Source organism: Diaporthe batatas (assembly GCF_019321695.1).
Source record: "Diaporthe batatas strain CRI 302-4 chromosome Unknown Contig00012, whole genome shotgun sequence".
NCBI classification, from domain to species: Eukaryota; Fungi; Ascomycota; class Sordariomycetes; order Diaporthales; family Diaporthaceae; genus Diaporthe; species Diaporthe batatas.
Genome location: NW_025408559.1, coordinates 1,377,274 through 1,390,788, shown reverse-complemented (window position 1 = coordinate 1,390,788; position 13,515 = coordinate 1,377,274). Strand labels below are relative to the sequence as shown.

Sequence of the window (13,515 nt, the reverse complement as noted above, 5' to 3'; positions counted from 1 at the left end):
CCCGGATCCTGGGTCAATTCAGATAGTCAATGACAGCACTAGACCGGTCCCATAACCAGGTGTATGGCTCCAAGGCGGACAGAGGTACTCCAAGCCCTGGCTTCCGGTTGCAGGGTAACTAACCTGTAGTGTCTTTTTTTAACACCAGTAAATGTATTGATACTATCTACTATAATTAACTTTCCGTGCTCTGTGTTAATGTTCACACGGTGCTTATGTTGAGGGAAGATACTGGAACCTCCAGCCCCCATTACATGCCCTGAGAGGTTGTCCTTGTAATACCACAAGCCACTTTTACACACAAGCCCTAGTGACAATTGATAACCCAACGTCTATATCCACCTGACCAGAAGTGAAAGACATAATGCTTGAGGATCCTCATGCTTCCCGTTAATATAGTATGTGGTTTCGCTTCTATTCCGTATACGTCCAAGGACATATATGGCGCCTTCATATGGTAGTAAGCACTCAAGACCTAGCGCTTGGAAAGAATACGATGCTGATAACGATAGTTATAATACGATAGGTGCTACGATAGTATACCGGGTAGTTAAAAGCGGCCCAGCTCCATGAACCTACCCTGTGCTACTAGCCTACTGGTTATTATTAATTACACCGGGAAACATGTCTAAGGCTAAAGATATAAGCCGCGTGGCTCCCTATGCCGCAGCTCAAACCTTTCCAGCCGTCATCCTTGCTCGACTCTAGGGAACAGTTCATCATACTCTACCAGCTAATATCTATAGGTACTTATACTCCCCTTACCCCACCTCGCCTCTATCTGCTTACATCTTAGTTTAAATTTATTATAATAGTTATTAATTTAGTTAGTGTTGAGCACTTACCACCGTATAAAGGCGCCATGTATATCCTCGGATGTATACGGAATAGAAGCGAAACCACATATGCCATCCATAAGAAGATCCCCCAGACCGAACACGCTCGTCAGGCCCAATTGGAGTGTCTGCTGTCTTCTACTTATACATCACTCATGGATTTCTGCCGACACTGAAAAACGGTAATGGGGGCTGAGGCCTGATGGTAAGTGACAGTTCTGCCCATCACCCGCATAGTTACAGCCCATGGCTCCTGAGGTCAGGAACCCAAGGCTGCCCGATAATACTTTCTTTCTAGCCTCTCTTCCAGCGACAGAAATGTTTGACCGTGGACCTCTTAGTGGACGACTTGCCGGAGGCTGTACTTGTGGTTGTTTGGTTCCCATGGATCTGCTCTGTGGCAAGCCCAACAGCCCCCACCCAGCTTGTGGTACGACCAGGACCTAATAGCAAGCACAAATGGGCAGTCTATGGTCTGATCATACCCCTAGCTAGGCGAGCTTGGGTATTATCTTCCAAGGACCATTTCCCGGAATACGACCGAAAACACCGACGGCGCCGTACCCTCGGATATCAGGAGCCTGCTGGACAACATCTCTCTGCGCTTGACAACCTTCTCTACATCACATAGCGATCCTCTGAGTGTATCCTCTGAGTGGTGATCGACGGGCCTCGTCTGAGCCGGGCCACCGAGGGGCGTCTCGTGTTAGCCCCGCCAGAGCTGTTTGGCGCATCGGTGGGACGGTCATCCCAACGGAAGCCCTTCCGGTGCGGCAGGATCAGCAAATACAATCTCCTCCAGAACGCCCCGGGTCAACAGTCACCTCATGCGACCAGCCCAATGGCGAGAGAGGAGCGATCAGGCCGCATGTCCCTCAGCATGAGGCTGACAATGTTACTGGCACGCCGCCGCCACCCGCCTCTCGGCCCGTTCCAGGACCAGTGAGCCGCACGATACGATTTACTGATGAGACTTGACTGTGTGCATTGAAGAACGAGTCGACCGCCCTGGTCCACCGGATCAGGATTCCTGCGTCGATCCCGACTTGATGGGCAATCTGGACAGGCCGATATGTATCGCTGCCGCGGACTACGTTTCCCGGGACTGGCATCTGGTAGCCGCTTGACGAGACGACATTCAAAGACAGGAGGCCTGCTCGGCCTGCTCTGGGCAGCGCGGAGGGGGTCGCTTAGCAGCCCTAAATCTAAGCACAGGAAGTAGCTGCCGGCAGAGAATTGACGTATTGGAGATCAATACATGAGAAACTAACGCCAAGGGGCATCATGGTTCAGTTCCCAAGGCGGATGGGGAAGGGCTGCAGATGCAGTAGTACGATAGAGCCACAATGGTCCCCAGCTTGGTCATGGCTCATCATGGCTAATCATGTACAGATGTATATGCGCAAGCTCCAGCCGAGCTCTCAAAAACCAGGCTCCTAGTTATTTTCGTCGTTGTCCAGGTGTTGGTTGCAGAAGGGCAGACTAGGCCCGGTCGCGTCCGGTGACTTGGAGCGCAAGAGCTAATAGTTAGCCGTTCTAAAGTTCGCGTCAACGTGCATGCAGGTCGGGCAGGCTGGCAGGTCAGGACACTTGCTGTGGCTGTTTCCCCCGCTAGGATGCCCTTGGGTGCGGAACGCGTGGGACACAGAGGAGGTGGCGATCATGAGAGTTACTCCGTACTGTGTTGAGTCGGTAGTCACCTTGTCACCGGACACGCCGTCGTCGTCATGGCTGGGCAAACACGCCCATGGAGCAAAACACGGCCCCTCCCCGGCTACTAGGCAGCTCAGTTGCTGGGTCGAAAGGGGTCTAGGGCAGAACCACGACGTGAGGTGCTGTCATGGCCATTGACAGTTCGCAAAACAATGCCCAGTTGGTTGGCGAGCGGGAGTTTGGTCGTAGAATTAACTCCCGGATGGTTCAGTTAGTGCCAGACCGGAACGCACGGCCCTGCATTATCAAGGCGGGGGAGCATCACGTCTGCACACCAGCAGAGGCTTTGGGCGAGAGTTCGGCCGGCGAATCATCGCAAGGTGTTGGGGATGGATGGGCTGGGCTGGATTGGACTGTGGTGCACAGGGGGCCGATTTGACAAGAGGAGGAGCAGGGGGGGGCTGCAAGCTGGATGAGGGGGATACGAGCCTCGTCGTCCTCGTCCTCGTCCTCGTCCTCGTCCGCTCCCTTCTGCCTGAGACTACCTGGGTACGTACATACCTAGGTACATACATACGGAGGAAAGCCTAGAGGCCACAGCCACAGCTGCAGCAGCGATGTCGGCAGGTCGGTCAGTCTGATAATGCACACGAGGCTGCTGTGTAACCGTGGCCGGGAGCGACGGTGACATCAAATCTCGTCGACCGGCAATGCTCCTGCCAGGTCCTGCCCGTGTAGCAACACAACGCCATCGTTCACCAGGCAGGCAAACGACATGTACCACAGTATTGACGGAGGCCAGCTAGGAGGCCGGTAGGCCGTTGCAAGGCGCTGCGAAGAGTTGTACCGCATATGTCGGATGCATATGTCGGATGCATGGCCCCCAGCCTGCCACCTGGGACGGACGGCTGTGAGCAATGGTAAGTACAATGTACGGAGTACTGTTGATGTAGCTTTGGGGACAGCAAGGTTTGTTGGCGTGCGTTGTAATATAACACAGTACCTGCATGTAATCACTAATGCTACGGTCAGGACGTTGTGAGCGCAACAACGTTTTGCAGCTCTGGGCAGGCAAGGGCCGACAAGACAGCCCTCCCGGTACCGGCGGGATGAGAGGAGAGAGAGAGAGAGAGACAAAAGGGAAAAAGCAGAGAACTGTCTTGGAGACAACGGTTGCAAAAAGGGAGACAGCAGACATGGCCCGGACGGAAGATGCCATTCTGGCCGCCCCATGGGGAATGCAGGTATAAGAAATCAAAGATATCCATCGGCAAAAGGGTTTCAGAAGTCGGAACCCCTGGCACGCCAGGGTCCTGGAGCAGCAAATCTGGCATGTCTGGCCGGGGCATCTAGGTAATTCCTCAGATCAGACGGGCAGAACGGGCGGATAGGACGGCCAGGGCAGGCTCGGGTTGGACAGAAGGTGTGGGGGGCCTGTCCAGTCATCTGTACGGAGTAGACTAACTAACCATCGTGGAGACGGGATCGCAGTAGCCATTTTTTTTTCTTTCTCTTTCTTGTCGTGACGCTAGCACATTGGCCAACTCCACTCTTGACTTGTTCATGTTCTATGTTCCAAGACCTGTGTGTGCATCTTGTCTTGCCTGGCTGCCTGGATCCCCATCCGTCATCTCATCCCCAGGCAGAGGCCACACAGTCCCCCCTGAATGGCCGGAAAGAGATAACGGTGCATACTGTGTGTGTATGTGTGTGTATGTGTCGGCAGGTATGGTCTATACTAAGATACCGTACCGTAGATATGGGCCTGGCACTCGGTCGCTCGCTCCCTTGTCCCTGCCGAACATTGCCATCCCAAGGGTTGGAAATGGAACACCCAACTTGCTTGTTTTAAATGACGCTCTGTCGGATTGAGTAGATGCCCACCAGCAAGTGCAGGCGAGAGGAGCAGGTACTGTAGATACAAGGTTGATGGTCTGTCTACACTGTCCAAGTATCTATCGGGTCTGCTGTGAGGTTCATCTACATTCAGGGCAGCACAGCCAGAACACCTAGGTCATGTATACATAGTAGCTACCCGTGCCTGTTCGCAACGCGCGCTAGACGGGATCTGGCTTGGGGTGGGTGGTTAGCATTACAGCCACGCTCCTGCTGCACACGCTACAGCGCTGCAACCTGCGAGGGTCCACTGCCCACTGCCCAGGGCCCAGAGCCCACCTGGTCCAGATCTAAGGTCCCCTGTCCCCAGTTATTTACCGCCTCCCCGAGCATTCCCAACCTGCCAGACAGCACAGTCATCCACACAGCGCTGGTGCTGCGTCCCCAAGTCCCCACTAGCAGCCTGCCCTGGTGCCCTGCTTGCGTGCTGTTCGCGCTGGGGCACTTTGGCCCTCGTCGGTGCTGCTGCTGCTTGCTGCGTGTGCTGCGTGTGCTGCGTGGGCGTGTGCGGGCCTGCCCTCCAACCCAGGAAATCTCGTCCGCCTCGCTCTGCCCTGTCATCCATTCTTATTCCCAAAAACGCCACTCGACTCTTCCCACATCGCTATCCTATACCACCATACCCCGTCCCCTCCCCACGGCTGCCCTCCCACAGACCACGCCGACGCCAAACGGCAGCGACGGCAGCCACCGCACTCAATCCGACGCCCAATTGATTGAGCAACAATCAAGTCGCGCATATTGCGGCCAGCCCCAACACCTAGCAACGCAACGCAGAGCAACGCAACGCAACGCAACGCAACGCAACGCGCTGAGTCGGGATCCAGGTCGGGCACAGTCCGACCGACGACGCCCTGCACCGCATTTCTCGCTGGTCATGCCGCCCACCAGTCCCAACGACGGTGTCTCCATGTCCGAGCTCAGCTTCATCAATTACGACGCCTACTCTGAACTCGACCCTGACCTCAGCCTCGACGGGTCTGCCGATTTCCTCGACCTGATCCATTCCAACCCGGATCTCTCCCAGCCAAAGGCCCAACCCGGCCTGCAGTCCACTCCCGCTCACCTCACCTCCGCACCCTCGCCCACCGCCTCCGACCAAGACTCCGCATCCGACTCATCCACCACACACAGGACGGACAGCTCCACCCTGTCGGCCGCAGCCATGAACGGCGGCGATGTCGACATGGCCGGTATGTGGGATCAGCTCGACTCACAGCCGAGGCTGGACTGGGAGGACCACGGCGACTTCGTCGACATCGACAACATGCCCTCCATCTTTGACAATGCCAACGGCACCATCAACCCTGCCGCTCTTGACCAGTCCCCATACGGCGAGCACATCGACATCGGCGACACACAGTTTGCCCCCAGGCACGACTCCTCCAGCCCCTCAGACAGCAGCCAGAGCCCCATGGCTGCCAACGCCTCGGACGAGTCTCCTCCGGAGGATGCCGACAACCACAACGTCTTCTCTTTCAAAGGCTCGCCGCAATCCGCACAATCTCCATACTCGTACCGCAACAAGCGTCACTCTGTAAGTCCCGAGACCTGTCCCATTATTGTCTTGGCTCGCCTTCTCATGTTTTGGAGCAGAACTACTCTCTCAGCAAGTCCATGAACGGCCTGCGCACCGGCGGCTCCAGGGAAGTGTCGCCAGCCTCACATATGGTATTCAGCCAAGGCTCATCGCCGTCTGCCGTCGCGAACTTTGCTCCTGTTGAAAATGAAATGTCCGACTACAGCGGCCTTCAGCCGGGCAACACGTGGTTCGGTACGAACTCGCTATCACCAAACAACACGGCCACCGGGCAGATGGATTTCTCAGCGGCAGCACCAGGCGCCGGTAACATGGGCTTCCCGATGATGCAGCAGCCTTCCTATGCACCTTCAAGGCCTCAGTTGACAATCCACTCGATCCCTCCCAAATCTCGCGTGGAGACCCAGATCCCTATCAAGATGACTCTGTACCCTGTTCCAGCGGGCGTGAAGAAGATCCATCTTCCGCCGCATACCATATCGAAGCCGAAGCTGCTGGCGAAACCCAGGCCCGCACCTGCACCGGACACGCTCGAGCTCTTTACTCAGCTCGTCTGCACCAGTGCCATGGCCAAACCGGGGCTGAAGGACAGGGCCCTAGCTCGTGCTGCGGTTTCCGGCCATCCTGCGGAAGTGAGGGCAGAGCCGGATGGTGATGACAAGCCTGAAAATGGCGGCGAAGTGCACATTTGCGCTGGCTGCGTCACACGAGAGCACAAGCGTGCCAACCGCAAGAAAGTCAAGAAGCCAGAAGAGGAGGAGAACTGGAAGAAGGATGAGACCAAGAGAGTCATTGTCTTCAACACCCAGGAGGTCAAGGACTGGCAACAGCCACCGCCCGAGGAGATCAGGCCATCCGGGACCATGCAAATCGAGGCGCCGATGCGGATTGCTTGCTACTGTCGCCATCACCACGAGAAACTCGGGTTCCAGGTCATTTTTACCCTCAAGGATCACCTCGGCCAGGTCGTCACCCAGGGGTTGTCCCCATCGATAATGATCACAGACGATCATAAAACACAACCGCCCCCGAACCCTATCAACTCGATCGTCGCGACCGATGCCGATCCGTCATCTGCCGCAGCGGCTCCCACAGCATCAAGCGGCATCAACGACATGAATGCCATCCAGCCCGGGCACCCATTCCGCCAGTCGCAGTCAACTTCCGATATACAGGCCTTGAAGCGCAGTGCGAATGCTCTGCAACCCCCACCGATGCACTCTGGCACCTCTTCTCAGCGAACCTCTGCCGTGCCGACCCCGCGAGTCCTCTCCAGACCGCCTTCGCCCAGTTCAATGGGCCCATCCGCGAAGAAGAGAAAATCAAGCGGCGCAAAGCTGCCAACGACCTTGCACATGACCCGGCTCGAGACGGCGAATTTTGCACCGCAACCACCAAGCAGTCTGCAGAACGGGCAGCCAGGACCTTCGTCCTCAACCTCTCCTTTTACGCCACCAAGCACGATATCCTATTCCGACAATGGCGGCGACGGCAGCTTCATCCCGGGCGCGACGGCTGCGAACCCGCCATTCCCGGTGGGACCGCCCACACCGAACAGCAATGAACAGGTCATCTTTCCAGATGCCAATGGCTCCTCGGCTCCTGACAGCATGACAGCCACGCCAATGTTCTCTGCTCCTCCTTCGGCACATACCAGCAGACCGCCGAGCCCCAGCGGGCTGAGGAACGGTGCGCTGCAACAGCCTCAGCTCAGCCAGGTCGGTCAAATGCTGGCCCACGGCATTCCCGTTCCTACCCCGTTCCCGAACACCAATCAGCTGAGGCAGCCGATGCCTTTGTCAGTTATCCACAAGGTCATTCCCAACGAAGGTCCGATGACGGGCGGAATCGAGGTTACCATACTCGGCTCGGGTTTCTACCAAGGGCTTGACGTCATGTTCGGGGACACGAAGGCTACTACCACTACGTTCTGGGGCGAGCAGGCTCTTCACTGTCTCCTGCCGCCCTACCATGTGGCCGGAACAGTCCCTGTTAGCCTCAGGGGGCCCAATGGCCAACCTCAGCTCCTACCGTCCCTGCAAAACAGACCGCAGGCCACCTTCACCTACAAGGATGACAGTGAAAACCACCTGCTTCGCCTTGCTCTGAATGTGCTTTCAAACAAGCTGACAGGAAACACCAATGAACTACGTGGCTTTGTCAGTCGGATCATTGACAACTCAGCAAACTCGGGTGGATCTTTGAACGGCAACTCCTTCAGTGGTGGGCCGTCGGGCTACAACATGAACCTGGAGACAAAACTGCTGCACGTTCTCGATCTGTTGGACATGGATGACAGCACTAACAAGGCGCGCCTTAACCTCCGACGGAAGACGGGACACACGATGCTGCATCTGTCATGCGTCCTTGGGCTCCACCGTTTCACCGCAGGTCTACTGGTCAGAGGCGCCAACCCCAACATACAGGACGCTGGAGGCTACACCCCATTGCACTATGCCGCAATGCACAACCACCCCGAGCTGGTCAGGCGGCTCATTCAGCATAAGGCGGACCCCGCGCTCAAGACGCGACAGAATCTACTTGCTTCAGATGTCGCCACGACACGCGACGTCATCCGCGCCATCAAGCGTGCAGGAAGAAGAGGCAGCACGATACACAGCCGCGCCAACAGTGCCACATCACTTCGCTCGTTCTGGGAACCACCGCGGCAATATCCTCCGTCCGACGAATTCTCCAGCAGTGAGCTGTCTGAAACGGACGACGAGGCAGCCTTCAGCTCCGATGACGACTACGAGGAAGACACGTGGCTGCAGATGAAGCGCAGATCCTCGAGAAGCAACGCGGGGCCGAGCTCGAGGCCTTCGCTTATCGACATACCAACTGCTCCCGAGCAGGGGGGCTTGGCCTCCCCGGCGGTTGCCATGGCGGCCTTCAGGGACCAACTCCAACAGTTCCAGCAGTCCATGACGACTCATTTCCACAATCTCCCACACCTGCCACAAATGCCTAATATGATGGCGATGCCCGATTATCAAGCGTACAGGCAACGCATGGCAGCACTTCTTCCGAACATTGTAGGGCCGCGACCTGTTGCTCCAGGGGAGGAGAATCGATGGTGGGACTTGTCTTCCCTAATGCCGTCCTCGGTACTACCACCTGCATATGACGAGATCTTCCCTGGCGGCCAGCAAGACCGGAAGGTCTCGCCAGAGGCATTGGACAGAAAACAAGAATCTGCTGCGCGGGCTGCAGCCGACTACGACGCAGACAGGAAGTGCGCAGTGCTATACGACCTGCCAGAGGCATCGACAGTGCAACAGCAGGCGGGTGATATACACGTGGAGGACACGCGGGTAGCAAGACAGTTGCCGAAACTGTTACAAATTGGCCGCAAGAACAACATAACGAAGGAACAACAAGACAACCTCCGCCAGGCACATGCGCAAAACATGAAGAAGTTGAGCAGAGACCGGAACCTATTCTTCGTTTGGATTCCGCTACTGCTGGTCATTTCCTGTGCGATGCTTTACAGTCACTTCCCTGGCATCTTTACCACCGCCTGGAGCTTCTTCTCTTCGGCAGAGAAGCCCCAGTCCGTACCAAGGGCTCGTGGCGTCGTTCTTGGAGAAGTTTAGCTATTGCTCTGGGCTGAACCGAGCAGACGTGCTGGGTGAGCATTGCAAAGCAAGTGGTGTCTCTCCCTCTTGGTATTGAGTGAATTGATGTGCTTTCTTTTTCTCGGATAGTATGGACTGACATGGAGAACTTTTGGTTGGAATTGGGACCGGTAACTCAGTCGGTTTTGGTTTGGGATGGCGTGTTTCTGTAGGGCATGTGGTTTCCGCAATTGCACAGCTTGAAACTGCCTGGCGCCCACCTTGTTACTCACTCACATATTTGGGGCACACAAGCGTGTGTATGGTTTATATAGACATTCTAATGGACCGAAGTGCCTTATTGCGAGTGCTTTGCGCTCGAGAAACTATCTAATCGTTCCGCCGTGTTGGATGTATGGTAGATTGTTTCAAGATAGCATGTGTATATATTGATCCGTCTGGAATCTCAGGCCAGCAGACTTCCCATCCAGCCAATTGTCGTTTGTCCTCCATGGACGTGCTTGTTCGCCGGTGAGTGAAATCGACTCGTTCTTGCAGCACGTTTCAGACATTATCAAAAATATCTACTTTGATCGCACATGAACAAACAGCGACCTCTGCCAGCATCTGTCCTCATGAACAGACAATATTGAAGTTCAGGCAACAGGAAAGCACGATATAGTAACCAGGCCAAGTGCTGCCGACATGAGTAAGTTTTGGGCATGGTTTATGGGTATGGTTTGATATGTTTCTATTGGCAAAGTCATATATCTATACATCATCATAGTCGTCTACATTCGTCAAAGAGAAGAAGCAAGGAGGAAAAGAAAGAGAAGCCCGGGGCCATCCCAGGCCTCTTTCTGAAGACGACAGGCCCGAAATAGTCGGCCAGTCAGCCTTCTCTAGCCTCGTTCCTGGTCAACTCCTCTCATGCCGTCAAACACCTCGGATCCAAACCGAGTCGCACAAAGCCAGACATGCGTTCAGGGTATTTCTGTCTCCATACCGGCGGAGAAGGGAATGGGCCCCTCCTCTCCGCCACCGGGCCTGCGGAAAACACTGCAGAAGGACGCGGCATCAAAACCAGAAGATCTATCCAAGCACCGCAAATTCCAGCCCGGAGCTTCCCAACGACGGGTGCGCCAAACGAGAAGTTACGCATAGGGTTAGGCATTCAGGCCGCCGTTTCCAGGTTCCCGCCCGACGTCTTCACGATACCGCCTGCGGGCTGTGCCACGCACCCGCCTGGGTCCCACCACTAGGACCGCCGCCGCCGCCGCCAGCGTCAGCGTCAACGTCAATGTCATCATCCACATTCTCAACCCTCTCCCTGGCGACGATCTTAACGTCTCTGAACTCGCCGGGGATGTTGGGCACGCTGGGGATGCCCCGGTTGGCGTCTGGGATGACCGTGAGCGGGTTCCCCGGGCGGACGCGATTCGGGAAGTGGAAGGACGGGATGACGAACTCGACGGGCTCGACGTCCATCCTATCATCTGCGCCCGCCACCTCGGCGCTGCGGCGAGGCTCGAACGAGGCGGCCGCGCTGCTCGTAGTGAAGCTGAACGAGCTCTCGGTGCTGTGTGCGGTACCGGGGCGCGACTGCGATTGTTGTGGCTGAACTTGGTGCTGCGGTTGGGATTGCGACTGCATCATCATCACCGATAGCTCCGACCGCCTGGGTCTGCTCCGGCTCCGGCTCTTGCTCCTGTCCGAGTGCCGCGTGCTCTGCCAATCCATCGTCATGGCCACGTCGCCATCGCCTGGCGGCAAGAGGAAGGACGATAGGCCCTGATTGTGAGGCGGTGTGGGGAATGACCTGTTGCTGGCTTCCTGCCGACGCAGGCGGCGGCCGCGGATGTCCTTCTTCTTGAGCTTGTTCCGCTCTGGGCTCTCGGGGGCGTCCATGATCACCGACAGGGACGGTGGTATGAAGCGTTCGTTTTGGAAAGACGGCGCGGCGGGCGCTTCGACGGCGTTGTCCGTGTTGTCTCCATTTGCGGTGAAATCTCCGTGCCTGTCGTCATCCTTGTTGTCCGGGGCTGATCGTCCTAGACGCCAGCTGAAAGATCGGCGGATTGATGATGACATAGATTTGCGTGGAAGCGAGGACGATGAGTCTGTAATCTCAACGTCGCCGTCGACTGCGTCGAAATTCGACGAGGCTGGCCGCGAGATGGTCTTACCGAGGTCCATTGAAATCCGACTGGCAGACTTGCGCAACTTCTTGACCAGCTTGCGCGCGCCGCTCTCGTGACCGCCGTCGTCCGAGGCAGTGACCATGGACCCACTCCCGTCACCGTTGATGATGTCGTAAGACGGCCTGTCGAGTGACATTTCGGAGTCGTTTGTGGCCGTGAAAGGCCGCTTGATGCCACGACTGGAGTCGTTGCCCCGCCGGAAGTCAAAGCTCCTGCGTCCAGAGTCTAACGAGAACCTAGCAAGTGACACTGGCGGGGGCCGGAAGGGACGAGACACGGAAGGCTCGTTGGCGGCACGTATGGAGTCGTACGGCACTGACGAGAAAGATAGGGAGGGCTTATGGCCCGGCCTCCGCTGCTTCGGCGGCGATGGAGGTGGGGGCATATCCCGCGATGCTTGCTGCTGGTCCCTGGGGCCGGCCTGGAACATGACGGGCGGGCTCGACAGTACACTTGCAGACAAGGAAGGCGTTGTCGAGGAGTCCATTGACTCGACAGGAGGAGGTGGTGGCGCTGCCCGGTTTGGCGGCGGCGGCGGAGGTTGTCGTTCGGGCGGAGGGAGTGCGGATGCGGCCTGGTGGTGTTCTGGTTGGTCGCCCTCGGCGTCAGGCGGCGTGAAAGAGTCGCCAGTGGGCATGCCCGAGGGATTCTGCACCTGACCAGGCCGTGCGAACCTCGTGGACTGGATGGTACGGTTGCCGAAGAAGCCACTCGCTAAGAGACTCTGGTAGTTTGCAGCAATCTCGTCGGGAGTTGGTCGCTTGGTGGGATCGAAGGCGGGCGGGCTGGGCAGAGGCATGCTGACTCCAGGAATGGCGGCGGCGCTAGGAAACTTCTTCAGCCTTGTGCCGTCGCCGCTGGCAGTGGGCGAGTCTGGGTCGGCATGGCGCGGAGGCCTGGCAACATTGACGCTTTCGGACCTCTGATGCTTGAAGGTGGGTGGTATGAAGTGGCCGTGGCCAGTGCTGTCCCCATCACGGTCGTGAACGTTGTTGGATGACTTGGATCGATTCAGGCTCAGCCTCTCCTTGACCCCGCCCCATAACGGTGCGAAAAAGGAGGGGCCATTCTGCCTGCGGGTGGTGGTGGCCGAGGACAGGGCCGAGTTGACGCTCATGAAGCTGTTGCGGGTGCCCTGGTGGCGGAGGCCCAGGTCCGGAGGCTGCCAGTCCAGGGCAAACTGGCGCTCATACTCGGCGGTGGCATCGGCATCGAGGCCGAGGAAATCGGGTGGCGGGGCATTGCTGGCACGGTCGTTCATGGAGCCCTCCAGGAAGCGGCTCTGTGGGGTGGGCGCCATCCTGACGGCCGTGGTGAGATTGACGCGTATGGGGCTGGTTGTGTGGGCGGCATGGGCAGAAAGGTCTGGAGACTTGTCGGGCAGGACTCGTCGGGCAGGACTCGTCGGGCAGGACTTGTCGTGTCGTCGAGCAGGAAGGATGCTTTCCACTGCACAAGGTTGGTCAATGGACCGAACCAAGGTGGCTGGGCCGCGCTTGTGCTTGTGTTTGTTTACTTTTTCCCCCAGAGGCGACTAGAGGCGATGGGTTCCAAGTCGGCATTGAATGAGCTTCCAGTGTGTGCTTTGATCCGCCCCGCCAAATTGGCCAGCGCGTGATGGGCAAGGACAAGCACCGGCAGGCTGGTGTCAGGCTGTCTTGTCAGGTGTCGTGTCGTGTCGCGACTGCCGGCAGACATTCTCGGGGTGGTAGAGAGTCACGAAGGATCCGGGCCTGCTGGAATTCCAGAGGCCAATCATTCAACACACTACAGCACCCCACTAGGCTGCCATCCAGGTACAAGCGCAGGAAGCTGTGGAGGCTTGTTGGCGG

General features: G+C 57.1%; 2 protein-coding genes across 2 annotated transcripts; one reads left to right on the top strand and one right to left on the bottom strand.

The window, feature by feature from the left end:
* Positions 1-4,722: 4,722 nt before the first annotated feature.
* On the top strand, positions 4,723-9,961 carry KVR01_009792 (uncharacterized protein). The gene is made up of 2 exons (XM_044782846.1): positions 4,723-5,922; positions 5,982-9,961. Exons 1-2 carry the CDS (start codon positions 5,263-5,265, stop codon positions 9,519-9,521), a joined length of 4,200 nt encoding a protein of 1,399 aa, XP_044641040.1. The 5' UTR covers positions 4,723-5,262; the 3' UTR covers positions 9,522-9,961.
* A 257-nt stretch (positions 9,962-10,218) lies between these two features.
* On the bottom strand, positions 10,219-13,386 carry KVR01_009743 (uncharacterized protein). The gene has a single exon (XM_044794813.1). The coding sequence runs from the start codon at positions 12,981-12,983 to the stop codon at positions 10,692-10,694; it is 2,292 nt and encodes a 763-aa protein (XP_044640991.1). The 5' UTR covers positions 12,984-13,386; the 3' UTR covers positions 10,219-10,691.
* Positions 13,387-13,515: the final 129 nt, after the last annotated feature.

What these genes read in the sequence shown, in the direction of transcription:
- KVR01_009792 (XM_044782846.1), top strand. Translation starts at nt 5,263, where the DNA reads ATGCCGCCCACCAGTCCCAACGACGGTGTCTCCATGTCCGAGCTCAGC. An exon ending in ACCGCAACAAGCGTCACTCT is followed by an intron (nt 5,923 to 5,981) that starts GTAAGTCCCGAG and finishes GTTTTGGAGCAG; the next exon opens with AACTACTCTCTCAGCAAGTC.
- KVR01_009743 (XM_044794813.1), bottom strand. Translation starts at nt 12,983, where the DNA reads ATGGCGCCCACCCCACAGAGCCGCTTCCTGGAGGGCTCCATGAACGAC.